The 16,960-nt window shown below is 37.5% G+C and overlaps 1 protein-coding gene across 1 annotated transcript in view; it reads left to right on the top strand.

Annotated features, from left to right (window-relative positions):
- Positions 1-469: 469 nt before the first annotated feature.
- IL26 (interleukin 26) overlaps positions 470-16,960 on the top strand; it is a gene marked incomplete at its 5' end in the record, with an annotated part of 32,325 nt that continues 15,834 nt past the window's right edge. Inside the window, 6 exon segments of the mRNA XM_082422942.1 lie at positions 470-476; positions 479-639; positions 725-761; positions 764-780; positions 954-1,049; positions 1,053-1,088. Of these exon segments, the coding sequence (XP_082279068.1) occupies positions 470-476; positions 479-639; positions 725-761; positions 764-780; positions 954-1,049; positions 1,053-1,088 (354 nt within the window).

A 16,960-nucleotide genomic window follows, 5' to 3' on the forward strand; every position in this document is an offset into this window, starting at 1 on the left:
AGCAGGTTTCCCAGGGCTGCTCATTCTACCTTTTGGTCAAATTTTCCTGGGCTACTTGTTAGAAAAGGAGGTTTTTTTCATATTAAAAAAAAAAAAAAATCACATGGTGTCCTGGAGAACAAGTTCTTTTACTAGCATGACATGACTTTTAAAATACTGAAATCTGTTGTGACGTGCAGCGGAGGTTCTGAATTCTTTTTGGGAACAGGGCCCCAACCTTACTGGTAAATTTGTGCTTTTACTTAAGGTCACAGATGATGTGGTCAGCATTTTTTGATTATGAAGCAAGCTCTAAGAAAATAGAACAACTGAAGTCATCTTCCTCTCTCTAAACTGTAAGTTATCTTTCACAGCATCTCATTGGAGAGGCAACCTTGAGGGCTAAAGTAACTAGGTTATCCTCTCATCTAACCAACACGAGTAGCTGTCTGGCCCTGAGTGACATGAGCCCAGAGTGGGGTGGAGGGAAATGTGGGTGATTGCATTTTGAGGTCTGGGTCGCTGTTTGTCACTCTGCCTCTTGCCATTGCCAGGCACAAGCAATCTTCCTTTGTCGCAAGTTGCTACCTAAGGGGAACACTGTCCCAGGCTGTTGGTATGCTCTGTGTCAAGGCAGCAAGGCTCAAAGCAACAATTCCAGTAAGTATTAGGCTCTGCTTAGAATGATGACCAAAGGGACGTTTGAAATTCTGGATAAATCTTATTTCTCTTTGTTTTATTGTAGGAAGATCACGTAAAAAAAGTACAGTTATTAAAAAAGAAAACAAAAAACTATTTATGGTAAGCCAGAGGGTCTTTTTCTTTCTCACGTTTCTACTTGTTGGATGCTTTTATTTCCTTGCATTTTATTTTTTCCAGATGGTCATGAAGTAATAATCGGGGAATGCTTCAGTGTCATTTTACGAAAGCTACTCATGGTTTACCTTACGCAATTTATTCTATCTTATTTATAGAAAAACGGCAGATTCCAAGAACAACTACTGTCCTTTTTCATGGAAGATGTTTTTGGTCAACTCCAATTACAAGTTTGCAACAAAATACACTTTGTGTAAGACTTTCACAGCCTTAGGCAGAAATCGAGCCACTGTGCAAGTATGCATAGCAAATAAGGTGAATTTGATCCTAGACATCTATCCAGAAAACAGCATGTAGGAAGTTGTCTTCACCCCAAAGAGTGGGTAAAGGGGTTTTCTAATTGTTGGCTTGTAGTCCAAATGGAGAGTCCATCACCAGGGAAACAGTATCAAATAACCCTGTATAACTTGTAATGCCACTATGTATTATTTCTTAAGGAATGGCACAGAAAACATGTTGAAGAGAGCTAAAGTGACAGGAGATGCTTCTCAAATGAATATCTAGTTTTTCAAATCATTCTCTCTTTATATGATTCCCAACTAATTCATTCATTCATTTAACAAATATTTCTTAAGCACCAACTATGTGCCAAATGCTATTCTAGGTTATTTTCTTTCTTTCTCTCTTTTTTTCTCTCTTTCCATTTCTTTCTTCTTTCTTTCTTTCTTTCTTTCTTTCCTTCCTTCCTTCCTTCCTTCCTTCCTTCCTTCTTTCTTTCTTTCTTTTTCTTTCTTTCTTTCTTTCTTTTTCTTTCTTTCTTCTCCTCCCTCCCTCCCTTCCTTCCTCTATCTTTCTTTTCTTCTCTCTTTCTGTCACCTCCTCTCTTTCCCATATTGATAAGAGCTTTTAGATTGATTTTTTGTCTTATTTTTATATAAGTTTTTAGAGTTGTACCCTGTATAAGGCAAAGTCTCAATCAAAACAAAATGAAAAAAAGAAGTGTGTCTTCTTTGGTACCTAAATTATTTGATGCTGCAGTGTGGTTGCTGTCACCCTAAGCAATGGGGAATTAATTAAGAAGGTAAAAGTGACCACACTTTTCTGTAAAAACATCCACAATATTAAAGATTGGTATAGAAAAACAAAACAAAGCAAAACGACCAGGCCAGGATCTGTGCAGTATTAGTTGGCTTGCCTCTGTGGGAAGTGTTGAATCTTTTCTGTGACATTGTTTGGGCTCCAAGTGTGCTTTCTCAAGCCTCCTGTGGTTGTACTTGAAGGTGGTACAAACTGGGGTGTGGGCTCCTGAAGATACCACAATCCTTGGGTTGCCAGAAGGAAATGAGCTTTCTACCCTTGGGCACCAGGGCTACAGAAACTTGAACTCTGGGCAGTGGGAAGTGGAGTTTTAGTTTTTAAGAGTTAGGACATCATTTTCTTGTGGTCCATGAAAGTACTCAGTAACCCAAATTCCAGTCTATAGTGCAGAGGCATTTTTATGAGGGTGAGCTGCTCAGTTAGGTAAAAAAATTCAACAAATTTATGTTCTCTTTGGTTAGTCTGTGTTTAAGTTACGTCCTTGTTTGGGACTTGGGTTGCATAGTTTTCCATGAACTCTCCTATTCCCTTAAAATAACAACAGGCATAAAAATTACAAACTGGTACCTCTTGGCAGAACACGGAGAGAATGCTCCGGGCCAGTTCCCTTGCCTGAAATAATGGAAAGGTCATCACTTATCTTTGGTTTATTCTATACTTAACTTATAAGGTCATCTTATTAAGACAGTGAATAGTATAGTCTCTCTTTTTTTTTTTTTTTAAATAGATCTCTATTGGAGTATAATTGCTTCACAGTACTGTGTTAGTTTCTGTTGCACAACAAAGCAAATCAGCCATATGCGTACACATCCCCATCTCCCCTCCCTCTTGAGCCTCCCTCCCATCCTCCCTATCCCACCCCTCTAGGTCATTGCAAAGCACCGAGCCGATCTCCCTGTGCTATGCTGCTGCCCAGCCAAATATTTCACTTGTGGTAGTATATATATGTCGATGCTACTCTAACTTCACCCCAGCTTCGCCCTCCCACCTGATGTCCTCAAGTCCATTCTCTATGTCTACCTACCTCTTTATTCCTGCCCTGCAACTAGGTTCATCAGTACCATTTTTTTCCTTTTGTTTTTTAGATTCCATATATATGCGTTAGCATACGGTATTTGTTTTTCTCTTTCTGACTTACTTCACTCTGTATGACAGACTTTAGGTCCATCCACCTCACTAAAAATAACTCAATTTTGTTTCTTTTTATGGCTGAGTAATATTCCATTGTATATATGTGCCACATCTTCTTTATCCATTCATCTGTCGATGGACATTTAGGTTGGTTCCATGTCCTGGCTATTGTAAATAGTGCTGCAATGAACATTGTGGTACATGACTCTTCTTGAATTATGGTTTTCTCAGGGTATATGCCCAGTAGTGAGATTGCTGGGTCATTTGGTAGTTCTATTTTCAGTTTTTTAAGGAACCTCCGTACTGTTCTCCATAGTGGCTGTATCAATTTACATTCCCACCAACAGTGCAGGAGGGTTCCCTTTTCACCACACCCTTTCCAGCATTTATTGTCTCTAAATTTTTTGATAATGGCCATTCTGACCAGCGTGAGGTGATACCTCATTGCAGTTTTGATTTGCATTTCTCTAATAATTAGTGATGTTGAGCATCTTTTCATGGCCTCTTGGCCATCTGTATGTCTTCCTTGGTGAAATGTCTGTTTAGGTCTTCCGCCCATTTTTTAACTGGATTGTTTTTTTGATATTGAGCTCCATGAGCTGTTTGTGTACTTTGGAGATTAATCCTTTGTCTCTTGTTTCATTTGCAAATATTTTCTCCTATTCTGAGGGCTGTCTTTTTGTCTTGTTTATGGTTTCCTTTGCTGTGCAAAAGTTTTTAAGTTTAATTCAGTCCCATTTGTTTATTTTTGTTTTTATTTCCGTTACTCTAGGAGGTGGGTCAAAAAAGATCTTGCTGTGGTTTATGTCAAAGAGTGTTTTTCCTATGTTTTCCTCTAAGAGTTTTATAGTGTCTGGTCTTATATTTAAGTTTGTAATCCATTTGGAGTTTATTTTTGTGTATGGTGTTAGGTATGTTCTAATTTCATTCTTTTACATGTAGCTGTCCAGTTTTCCCAGCACCACTTATTGAAGAGGCTGTCTTTTCTCCATTGTATACTCTTGCCTCCTTTATCAAAGATAAGGTGACCATATGTGCATGGGTTTGTCCCTGGGCATTCTATACTGTACCATTGATCTATATTTCTGTTTTTGTGCCAGTACCATACTGTCTTGATTACTGCAGCTTTATGGTATAGTTTGAAGTCGGGGAGCCTGATTCCTCCAACTCTGTTTTTCTTTCTCAAGACTGCTTTGGCTATTTGGGGTCTTTTGTGTTTCCATACAAATTGTAAAATTTTTTGTTCTAATTCTGTGAAGAATGCCATTGGTAGTTTGATAGGGATTGCACTGAATCTGTAGATTGCTTTGGGTAGTATAGTCATTTTCACAATATTGATTCTTCCAATCCAAGTACATGGTATATTTCTCCATCTGTTTATGTCATCTTTGATTTCTTTCAACAGTGTTTTATAGTTTTCTGAGTACAAGTCTTTTGCCTCCTTAAGCAGGTTTATTCCTAGGTATTTTATTCTTTTTGATGCAGTGGTAAATGGGAGTGTTTCCTTAATTTCTCTTTCTGATTTTTCATTGTTAGTGTATAAGAATGCCAGAGATTTCTGTGCATTAATTTTGTGTCCTGCAACCTTACCAAATTCATTGACTAGTTCTAGTAGTTTTCTGGTGGCATCTTTAGGATTTTCTATGTATAGTATCATGTCATCGGCAAACAGTGACAGTTTTCCTTCTTCTTTTCCAATTTGTATTCCTTTTATTTCTTTTTCTTCTCTGATTGCTGTGGCTAGGACTTCCAAAACTATCTTGAATAAGAGTGGTGAGAGTGGACATCCTTGTCTTGTTCCTGATCTTCATGGAAATGCTTTCAGTATTTCACCATTGAGTATGATGCTTGCGGTGGGTTTGTCATACATGGCCTTTTTTATGTTGAGATAGGTTCCCTCTATGCCCATTTTCTGGAGAGCTTTTATCATAAATGGGTGTTGAATTTTGTCAAAAGCTTTTTCTGCATCCTTTGAGCTGATCATATGGTTTTTATTCCTTAATTTGTTAATGTGGTGTATCACATTGATTGATTTGCATATATTGAAGAATCCTTGCATCCCTGGCATAAATCCCACTTGATCATGGTGTATGATCCTTTTAATGTGCTGTTGGTTTCTGTTTGCTAGTATTTTGTTCAGGATTTTTGCATCTATATTCATCAGTGATATTGGTCTATAATTTTCTTTTTTTGTGATATCGTTTTCTGGTTTTGGTATCAGGGTGATGGTGGCTTTGTAGAATGAATTTGGAAGTGTTCCTCCCTCTGCAATTTTTTGGAAGAGTTTGAGAAGGATCGGTGTTAGCTCTTCTCCAAATGTTTGATAGAATTCGCCTATGAAGCCATCTGGTCCTGGACATTTGTTTGTTGGAAGTTTTTAAATTACGGTTTCAATTTTATTACTTGTGATAGGTCCGTTTATATTTTCTAATTCTTCCTGAACCAGTCTTGGAAAATTGTACCTTTCCAAGAATTTGTCCATTTCTTTGTGGTTGTCCATTTTATTGGCATATAGTTGCTTGTAGTAGTCTCTCATGATCCTTTGTATTTCTGCAGTGTCAGTTGTTACTTCTTCTTTTTCATAATAGTTATAACCCAAACCAAGCAATGTTCTAGATGAAAAACTTAGAAAACATAGAGCTATCTAGGAACTCTGGTTTTCCTTGATTTGTTTTGGGAGAAGTTATTTCCTGAAGGGACCTTTATCTGTCAAGAGATGTTTTTTTCAATGCCTTGGACCACAGCGCGATGGGAGCAGGCGGTACCGCTCAGGCTGGTCGTGGAGGCTTTCCAAAGCGGCGGGCTCCCCCTTGCGGCCAAATATGAGCACAACCACCCCGAGCGCCACCTAACTCTGGGCTTTCCCTCTTACATTCTCCCACCCCAAGACAACCCTTGCTGACTTCAGTCACTTTGTCTCACAAGCTAAGGCATTTATGTGCTGGAGTAAACCAACCACCTCTGTGAAACTGTAAAAAAGAAGTCTAGGATTAGCCTGAGCTTTAGAAAGTCTCCCCAGACATTGCTTTAGGGAAATAAGTTTAATTTTAATAATAGGCCTTGCATTTAATCTTTCTGCCAATTATAATTTTATATTTTTGGCCACAGAAGCTAGTATCTGTTTAATATAAATTAACCGAGCATTTGCTCTGTGTGGAATTCTAAATTAGTGGTTGGGGCGGAGTTTAGGAGGGAGAAGTTATAAAATGTGAAGTAGGCGACATTAATTTACATGTGATATTTTCTTTTCTTCTTTTTTGACCATTTGCTTTAATTCGGGGAGACAGGGATGGGGGCAGCTTTCCTAAGCAGAAGCAGCTGTGCCTTCCACCAGATGTGTAATTGTCCTATTGTTTCTCTTTTCCCTCTTCATTCCAGGGACCTCAGGCTATAATTAATTCTTGAATATGGCAATGAACCAAAGCTTTGCAAGTTACAGAAAACTTTTCTCCCCCTTCCCAATGGTTCTGCTGGTTGCTTTAAAGCTCTCCTCTCTCAGACTGTGTCTCTAACCATCTGAAACTTGGGTGGACTTTCTAGGAATGGATTCTGAGACTAAATCCATGTCTTGGTGTATAGAATTTGGGGTTGAAAAATAAAAATAAAACCAGAAATAGCATCTATAACCCAATCTGGGTCATCTCATTTTTTACTGGATGCAGACACCCCCCTAGATGTGCTGATTCTGAGTCAAGAATGACTCTCCACCGCAAAAGGTAAACAGGTCGCTCTCAGCAATGGCTGTCATTTCCATTTTTTTTTCAACCTCTTCCCTTTGTTCCCTCCAGCCTGGAGATGGTAACTGCTTCCTGCAGTTACTACCTCTATGATGTCTCTCTTTACCCTTTTAGTTACCTAGTTAACAACTTTATATCTAATTAACTGTTCTTTTAAAAAAATGAATATAGTCATTGAATATATTTATATTCATGAAGCATGTTTCCATAAACAATACTTCAGGAAAAAATAACTTATGAAATAATTTGAAAGATGTGTCCATGAAGAGTTTTTGAAAAAGAACATCTTGATAAGAAAACACTAATGAGGAAAATATTTTAAATTTATTTATTTATTTATTTATGGCTGTGTTGGGTCTTCACTTTCTGTGCGAGGGCTTTCTCTAGTTGTGGCAAGCGGGGGCCACTCTTCATCGCGGTGCACGGGCCTCTCACTATCGCGGCCTCTCTTGTTGTGGAGCACAGGCTCCAGACGCGCAGGCTCAGTAGTTGTGGCTCACGGGCCCAGCTGCTCCGCAGCATGTGGGATCATCCCGTGACCAGGCCTCGAACCCGTGTCCCCTGCATTGGCAGGCAGATTCTCAACCACTGCGCCACCAGGGAAGCCCAAAAATATTTTTAAATGATTAATGATGAAGAAAATATTCATGAGAATGTTGCTCATCTTTCCTCTCTCTGCTGCTCTCGTTGGACTGTTCTGAGATGTGATATTTTCTTAGTCAAAAAGGGACACTAAATATAGTCAATATAGAAACAGCCAATACATAGAAAATAATTAACACTTTTTGTATTTCCCCTGTTGCCCTTGCTATTTGGGGTATTGTGGGAAAAATGAGTAACACAGACTTTACCCTCTAGGAGTTCTGCAGTGTGTGTGTGTGTGTGTGTGTGTGTGTGTGTGTGTGTGTTGGTAGGAGGGTTCTAGGCAGAAGGAAGGGGATGGCAAGGTAACTTCACAAACAATTATAACAAGAGGAAGAAAGGAAAAGCAGCATAATATTAGTACTAGCAAAGCTCTGGGGTTTCAGAGCAGAAATACTAGAGTCTGGATGGAGCAGGTAAGTTTTCAAGAAGGAGGGACTTTGAGAGGGGCCCCAAGTTCTGCAGGTTCTATTTCTGCAGAACCTCGACACATTTCAAAACTGGTCCAAGGCTTCTTCCATGATCTGGAAACAGGAGGAAATGGCCCAGCCCCTGTTTCCAGGACCCAGAATTCTAGAATAATGCTTTGGTTATGTGATGCTTTAGGATAAATAGGATTCTGAGGGGTTGATTAAAAAACCAGCTTTGCATTTATGATGTTGCTTCCAGAGCTCTAGACAGTTAACTTACATACAGAATTTTGGCATATAGTAATTTGTTTAATGTGTTCACTTACTTGGGATTTGAATTTATGCCCACCATAATCACTGGTGTTTGCTCTTCTGAAAACCAACCCCCCAAAAAACTTGTAAATAGCAAAACCAGCAAAATCTATGATACAAATTGCTTTCTGTAACTTAGAGAATCCAACAATTACTTATTTTGTATCTTAATAATTGAAGAAAATACTAAGGAGTAAGGATTACTACAGCCTCTTTATAAATTGTATATAATATTTTTAAAATACTCTGATTCTATGTGGATGTTTTATTTCTGGTGATACTTTTTAATGGACATCCAGAACTGTTAAAAAAATATTACTCTGCTGAAGATGCAAAGATATTTTACTTTGTGATAATAAAAATTTTCATATCATCAGCCCTATTTTACCTAATAGAATTTGTTGATTATATGTTGAACTAGGCGGAATTTTTCACTTATTTACAAGAGCAAAGTACTAAATTCCTTCTTTAACACTGACGTTGGACTTCGTTGGTATTATTAGGGTTGGGGAGATATTACAATTCCAGTGATGGAATGCTCATGTAATTTATTACCAAATCTCATTACCTTGGGGGTATAACCTGGGTTATATCTGAGTTATTCTTGGTGGAGGTTGTCTTGTATCACCAGAGAAGAAAACTAAGTTTAGAGCAACCAGGAATTAGATAGTGCATCACATGTCGTCAGCTAGAGTTGATCAATATCTCTTCCCCATTTTGTAGTTTCCATGGAACTTTAAGATTACTGGCTATAGATAATGGTACAACTCTTTTGACATTAATATCACCAATCAACCATTGAACATTTCTAGGCTTTAGATTTCTTAGTTCAAAGTTCAAATACAGGGACTTCCCAGGTGGTGCAGTGGTTAAGAATCCTCCTGCCAATGCAGGGGACACGGGTTCAAGCCCTGGTCCGGGAAGATCCCACATGCCACGGAGCAACTAAGCCCGTGCACCACAACTACTGAGCCTGCGCCCTAGAGCCCACGAGCCACAACTACGGAAGCCCGTGCGCCTAGAGCCCGTGGTCCGCAACAAGAGAAGCCACTGCAAGGAGAAGACCGCACACAATGAAGAGTAGCCCCCGCTCGCCACTACTAGAGAAAGTCCACACGTAGCAACGAAGACCCAACGCGGCCAAAAATAAATAAATAAAATAAATACATTTATGAAAAAAAATTTCAAACACAAGGTTAAAATGTCCATGGCAAGTAAACCGCCCTGTTTTTCTCCCCTCATTTATTTTTTTCCACATAGCAGTGTGCCACTTATTACATGTGCTGAAGGCAAGGAAATAAATAATTATCCACACTTTGAGGGTTTGTGGATTTATAGTTGATGGGTAGCCATCGAGTGTCTGAGACCAAGGGTTTCCTTCCCTTCCTTTTTCCATTCCCCTCTTCTTCCTTCCTCCCTCCCCCATCTTTCCTTTCCCCAAACATATTTTCAGAATATTTCATGTACCTGCTCTAAGTCAATTTGCTAAATAGCTAATTTACCAAAAGACCAACTTTTTGAATCCATCATTTCTTTTACTTCTTTGGCTTTAGTTTACTGGCTTTTATCTTCATGTGGAAGAATTCCTTCATTTTAAGAAATATTCTAATTTGTCTCAGTTCCAGATTCCTACCTTTGGAATGGGAGACTGAGTAGCAGAGAGAAGGGAGGCTGGGGAAATAAAGAAGAGTCATAAAAACTGAGTCTTTTTGAACATGCAGAATTCTTATGCATATATTTAACATTAATATACTCTTATATATGGAAAGAATGCATTTGTAAGAATTTTCCAAAGTCAAGAACACATTCAAGTATATATACCAACTTCAATATCAGAGAGACACTAATTGCTGTAACAAATATGCCCACCAATTTCAGTGGCTTCACATTTTAGAACTTTATTTCTCACTCATGTAAAATTCCATTTGGAATGTTTCTGGATGAGGTCACTTTCCTCCACATCATGAATTAGAGATCCAGGGGCCTTCCACATTGCAGCTCTGTCATTCCTTAGGCCTTTTGTGTTTAGTCAGGCAAAGGGGGATGAGAGCAGGAAGAAGACATATCAGCTTCTTATAAGCCTGGCTCCCAAAATGACACATATCATTCTGGTCATATTCTATTGGCAAGAACTAGTCACCTGGCCACAATAACTGCACGGAATCCTGGGAAACGTAGTCTAGCTTATGGCTAGGAAGAAGAGGAAATAAATTTTGGCCAATAATTAGCAGTCTGTGCCATAATTATTCAAGAATTTTTCATTAGTATATTATTTATGACCAGGACCATCCTTAGCTTATAGGGTACCTTTATGCAAAGTAGAAAAAGGATATAGCCTTGCATGAGCATGTTACAATGAATGGAACACTTTCTTAAACTGGGCTCTCGTGTGGGACATAACTGCACAATGGTACAGGGTGGTTCATGATTAGTAAATGAATGGTTTTTTGTTATGAGTATATTTTTTTCATGAGGAAGAAGGGAACTGAAACAGACAAAAATTGGTGTTATAAAGACAAAAGGAAAACCCAATCAATTGAAACTAAATGACTAAAAGAAACAAGTAAATTTTGGAAATTGACCTCTTGCAACTTGTCTTACAGCAGTTTGGTTTAATTGTATATTGTCTAGGTCCTGTCCTAGGTGCTATAAGAGAGACCAGGATGATTTGGTCCCTGCTCTCCAGAGCTTATGCTCTTTTGGGGAGAGAGATGTAAACAAAGAAGTTTAGTGAATCATGAAATGTGACATGTGCTCATGCTGAGTTTTCTGTCTGACAAAGTCACTGGGGAAGTGCAAAGGAAGAAGTAGTTAATAATTCTACCTGCTCTGAGGCTTGGGGTGTATGTGGGGATAGACACAAATAGTGCTATTAGAAGATGTGATGATAGAATTTAATTTCCTGGGGAATAACGGGCAGGAATGGCAAGGGGAGAAACTTGAATAAAACCTTGATGGTATAAAACAACATACCATATTCAGGAATTTGCAAGTAATTGAATATGAATGTATGTGTATGAGTGTGTGAATGTGGCTTGGGGAACTTAAAGGGCAGGCTTGTAGTTTAGACTTTGACCAGGAGATGCCGATAGGGGCCAGATTAAGAAAGACATGGTAAGACTGGCTAAGGAGTTTGGATTACATACTGAAGAAAATGAAAAGCCACTGAAAGGCATGGCTTGATTAAATACTCTGTTTTAGAAAGACCTCTTTGGTGAATGGAGAGGGGTGTAGGTCGGGGTGAGACCTGAGGCAAAGGAAACAATGAACAGAGCATTGCAATAATGTGCCTGGACTAAAGTATGCACACTAGAGCCACAGGGAAGGGCGAGGGGAGTCTGAGGAGGGGAGCAGACTGGGATGAGCCTAAGGTTTCCAGCTGGGGAGCTGGCTGGATGGTGGTGTCATCCACTATGAGAACAAAAAGAAAAAGCTTGGAGAAAGGTTAACAAATTGCTTTAGACCTGCTAGAAGTTTGAGGAGCCCCTTGCATAAAAGCAATCATAAGAGTAGTATGTATGCTCTCTCATATATTGTGTGTATGTTTAATATTTATGATGTATTAATAGATTTATTGAGATATAATTAAAATGCAATTAACTGAACACATTTAAAGTGTATAATCTGGTAGTTTTGATGTATGTGTACATTTGTGAAGCCACCACAGCAATTAAGATAATGAACATGTCCATCACCCCCAGAAGTTTCTTTGTGTGGCTTGGTAATCCGCTCCCTCTTTCCCCCTGACACTCTGCCTCCAGGGGACCACTGACCAGCTTTCTGTCACTATAGATTTATTTGCATTTCCTAGAATTTAACGTAAATGGTATTACAGACGATCCCTGACTTACAATGGTATGATTTTTTGACTTTACAGAGGTGTAAAAGCTATATGAATTCAGTAGGAACTGTACTTCAAATTTTGAAGTTTGCTCTTTTCCTGGGCTAGTGATCCGTGGTACGGCACTGTCTCCTGAGGCTGGGCAGTGGTAGTGAGCCACGGCTCTCAGTCATCCATGTGATCATGAGGGTAAACAACCGATTCACTTACAACCATTCTGTACCCAGACAACTATTCTGTTTTTCACTTTCATTACAGTGTTCAATAAATTACATGAGATATTCAACATTTTATCATAAAATAGGCTTGTGTTAGATGATTTTTCCCAATTGTAGGCCAATGTAAGTGTTCTGAGCACTTTCAAGGTAGGCTAAGCTAAGCTATGATGTTTGGAAGGTTAGGAGTATTAAATGCATTTTTGACTTACAATATTTTCAACTAACAATAAGTTTATCAGGACTTAACCCAATCGTAAATTGAGGAAAATCTATGTATGTGTTATGCTCTTTAATGTCTGACTTCTTCCACCCAGCATAATTATTTTGAGATTCATTCATGTTACTGAGTGTATCAATTACGTCTCCCTTTTTCACTGCCAAGTAGTATTCCATTGTAATGATATACCACAATTTATCTATTCATCTATTGATGGCTATTTGGTTTTTTTTTTTTACCAGTTTTTCACTATCACAAATACAGCTGCTATTAATATTTATATACAAGTCTTTGTTTGGAGAGATATTTTCATTTCTCTTGGGTGAACACCTCGGAGTGGAATGGCTGGATCATAAGTTAGGTGTAGGTTTAACTATGTAAGAAACAGCTAAACTGTTTTCCAAAGTGGTTGAATCATTTTACATTTCTACCAGTAGTGTGTGGGAGTTAAAATTGCTCAGTATCCTTGCTATCACTTCATATGGTCAGTGTTTAAAACTGTTAGCCAGTCTAGCTGGAGTGTAGTGGTATTACATTGTGTTTTCAATTTGCATTTCCCTAATCATTAATGAGGTTGACCATCTCTTGATTTACCTAGTTACCACCTATATATTGTCTTTGGTGAAGCATCTGTTCAAATATTTCGCCCATTAAAAAAAAAATGGATTGTTTCCATGTCTTGGTTATCGTGAATAGTGCTGCTATGAACATAGGGGTGCATGTATCTTTTCAAATTAGAGTTTTCTCCAGATATATGCCCAGGAGTGGGATTGCTGGATCGCATGGTAACTCTATTTTTAGTTTTTTGAGGAACCTCCATGCTATTTTCCATAGTGGCTGCACCAATTTGCATTCCCACCAGCAGTGTAGGAGGGTTCCCTTTTCTCCGCATCCTCTCCAGCATTTGTCCTTTAACAGATCTTGTAGTACAGTTCTACTGGTGATGAATACATTCAGTTTTTTATGTCAGAAAAAAAGCCTTTATTTCCTCTTTATTTTTTAAATATATTTTTTCTGAATATAGAATTTGGGGTTGATAGTTTTTTTTTCAATACTTTAATGGTGTTGCCCCATTGTCTCCAGGCTTGTTTCTGACAAGAAATCTTCTCCCATTCTTATCTTTATTCTTATGTCGTATCTTTTTTTTCTGGCTTTCTTTCTTTTTAAAGATTTTCTCTTTATTACTTGTTTAAAGCAATTTAATTATAATGTGCGTTGGTTTGTTTTCTTCATGCTTTTTGTGTTTGGAGTCAATTGAAATTCTTCTGTCTGTGAGTTTATAGTTTTCATCAAATTTGGAAGTTTTTGGCCATTATTTTTTCAGAAAAAAATTTTTCTGTACCTCCTTCTATCTCTTCTATTCTTGAAATTCTAATTTCATATACATTAGGCCATTGGTAATTGTCCCACAGCTCACTGATTCTGTGTTTTTTTCAATGTTTTTCTGTGTTTCATTGTGGATAGTTTCTATTGCTACATCATCAAGTTTATAAACCTTTTATTCTGTAGTATCTAATCTGCTTTAGTCCCATTCAATATATTTTTCATCTTAGACATTGTAGTTTTTATCTCTAGAAGTCTGAATTTGGTCTTTTTAATATTTTCCCCTTTCCTACTTAACATGATCAATCTTTCTTTTAGCTTCTAGAATGCACTATATGGCCTCTATTTCTATGTTAGCAGTCATTGATAATTATTGTTTTGATCTATTAATTCATAAAACTGAAAAATGATGCTTTTAAAATTCTATTATGCCTACTTTATTTATAAGTGGGGATAATTCTGTAAAGAGAACTTACCCCTTACTATTTGGCTGTCCTGAGGAACTTATCGTATAAGAAAGGCAGAATAAACATGTAATTCTTTTTCTTTATTTACCACTTTTGAATATAAGGGATTGATTTTCTAACATTCTTCCAGGGTGATCAATGAGTTGTTATTTTCTCTTAGTTTCATTATTAACTCATGGATTTAAATTATTTTTTTATTTTTGAGCAGTCTTTCTGATTCTATAAGCTACCTGCCTTTGGGATTTCTTTATAAGTCCACTAAGACTGACATCTTCTCGAGCCACTCTTAAGATACAAAAAACTACAGTAATTTTCGTGATAGACCCCAAGGTCTGGAATCCCAGTACCACTGTATTTGAATGTCATCTTATTGTTTCTGAGAACATTCTAAGAATTTTGCAGCACCTAATAAAATATTACGTATTTCCACACTCCCAATGCAGGGTGCACAGGTTCGATCCCTGGTCAGGGAACTAAGATCCCACATGCCACAAGCAGGGTGCGGCCAAAAAAATAAATATATAAAGTCACACAGATCTGTGCTTAAATCCTGAAAAACAAAAAAAAGAATAAAATGGTTAACCTGTATAGCACAGGGAACTCTGCTCAGTATTCTGTAACAATCTAATTGGGAAAAGAATTTGAAAAAGAATAGATACATGTATAATTGAATCACTTTGTTGTACACCTGAAACTAACACAACATTGTTAATCAACTATACTCCAATATAAAAGAAAAATTAAAAAAAAATTAGTCTGATTTGGGTAATTCAGGTGTATAACTGTTCAAAGAAAAAAAGTTATGGGTAACATAAATATATTTATTTTTAATCTTTGTTAGCCATGGTATTTGCCCTAATGGTATTTGGAAAGTTGGTTAGAAGGCATTTTAAAGATTTTTTTTTTTTGGTTGTGTTGGGTCTTCGTTTCTGTGCGAGGGCTTTCTCTAGTTGTGGCAAGCGGGGGCCACTCTTCATCGCGGTGCGGGGGCCACTCTTCATCGCGGTGCGCGGGCCTCTCACTATCGCGGCCTCTCTCGTTGCGGAGCACAGGCTCCAGACGCGCAGGCTCAGTGGTTGTGGCTCACGGGCCCAGCTGCTCCGCGGCATGTGGGATCTTCCCAGACCAGGGCTCGAACCCGTGTGCCCTGCATTAGCAGGCAGATTCTCAACCACTGCACCACCAGGGAAGCCCTAAAGATTCTTATAGAACTCAAATACTCTCAGACTTGAAAGGGAACTTAATAGTTGCTTAGTTGAATTCATAAAATAATTTGCCTAATTGCTAGTGATCAAAGTTGAAACTGAAAAAAATTACATTAGCTTTCAAGATTTCATCATTTACTTTAATTAACATTTTGAGAGCCTGAATAGTAATTGGTAATTAAAGAGCTCCATTTCTTTACATTAATTGTACGTAATTAATTTTAAAGTCTGGTAAGTATTGGCAAATAGAATAGTTGTGTCTCCAATTCCTGTAGGATGTTTGATAAATAATTTGTATCCTCAGTTGCAACTAGCTTATCAAGTTGTGAAGCACTGCCAATTGTTTGTCCTTGTAATTTCAAATATTTTAAAAATTACAATTGATTGAACTGATAAAAACAGAAGTAGGAAGTGAGACGAACTCTGTTTTATTCTTTCATTAACTGCAAAGTCCTAAACCTGTTTTCAACAATACCAATAATCTCATCTTGCTGTTGTTAGACGAATTAAATAAGATAATATATCAAAGCGCCTAACGTAGTAGTTCTGTAAAATTGTCACTGTCTTTTCTTATTGCTTTCCACACACAGAACACTAATTTTCTTCCAATTACATTTTCTCAACAATTTCCAAAGGAGTGGTTCTCTTCTTTTTTTTTTTTTAAGAACCTCTTAATGTTTAGCACTTAAGATCCGTTTATTCTACAAGAACCGAACAAATCTTCCTGTATAAATTGGAAGATGATGTTAAATTTAGATAACTATTCAACTCACATTGGAAAAGTACTAGTTAATTTTATGTTTATGAGTACACATCCTTATGTCTTCTTTATAAATAGTAACATTAACTGTGCTGTTCTTTAAAAAAAAAAATTACCAGAATTAAAGTGCACATTCTTAGAATATTCAAACTTAGAATATTCTATCACTATCTTTCTTAGAAGTTACATTTAAAAATTCCTATTTCTTCCTCTCTACTCTGGTGGTCTCTCTTCCTCCCTCCCTTCCTCCTTCCCTTCCTTCTCTTTTTCTTTTTATCTCATTAAGTTCAACAGTATAGCATTGTTCACTTCACCCACTATAGCCCTAAGTTTGAAGAGGAGGTTACAGAAAAAATAAAATGTTCTTTGTAGATAATCTCTGGTCAGTTACTAGGGTCCCAGCAGTGAGAACCTTGGGGTACAGTAAGACCAGGCGGGGCAGACTCAGGAAACTATCTAGAGCAGGGGTTGGCAAACTCAGTAAATATTTTAGGCTTTTCAGTTCTCATGTCCTCTTTTTTCCAACTAAGGAGTGGTTCTCTTAAACAATCAAATACATTTTTAGTGCCTAATGTAAGTGTTTTATTTATGGTATTACTTTAACTGAAAGATAAAGAGATCATTTGTGAATCATTGGTTTTAATCTTGGTAAGTATATTTTCTAATTATAATATTATAGAATCTCTTTTCTGACAAATTCATTCCTTGGTTAATGATATATAACTTTTCTGTCAAAATTATGGGGCATAACTCTACCATTTCATGTGCAAAATTGCATGGATTCATTCTTTTTTTAAATTGAGG

The sequence above is a fragment of the Balaenoptera physalus genome (assembly GCF_965194825.1).
Source record: "Balaenoptera physalus genome assembly, chromosome: 13".
NCBI lineage: Eukaryota > Metazoa > Chordata > Mammalia > Artiodactyla > Balaenopteridae > Balaenoptera > Balaenoptera physalus.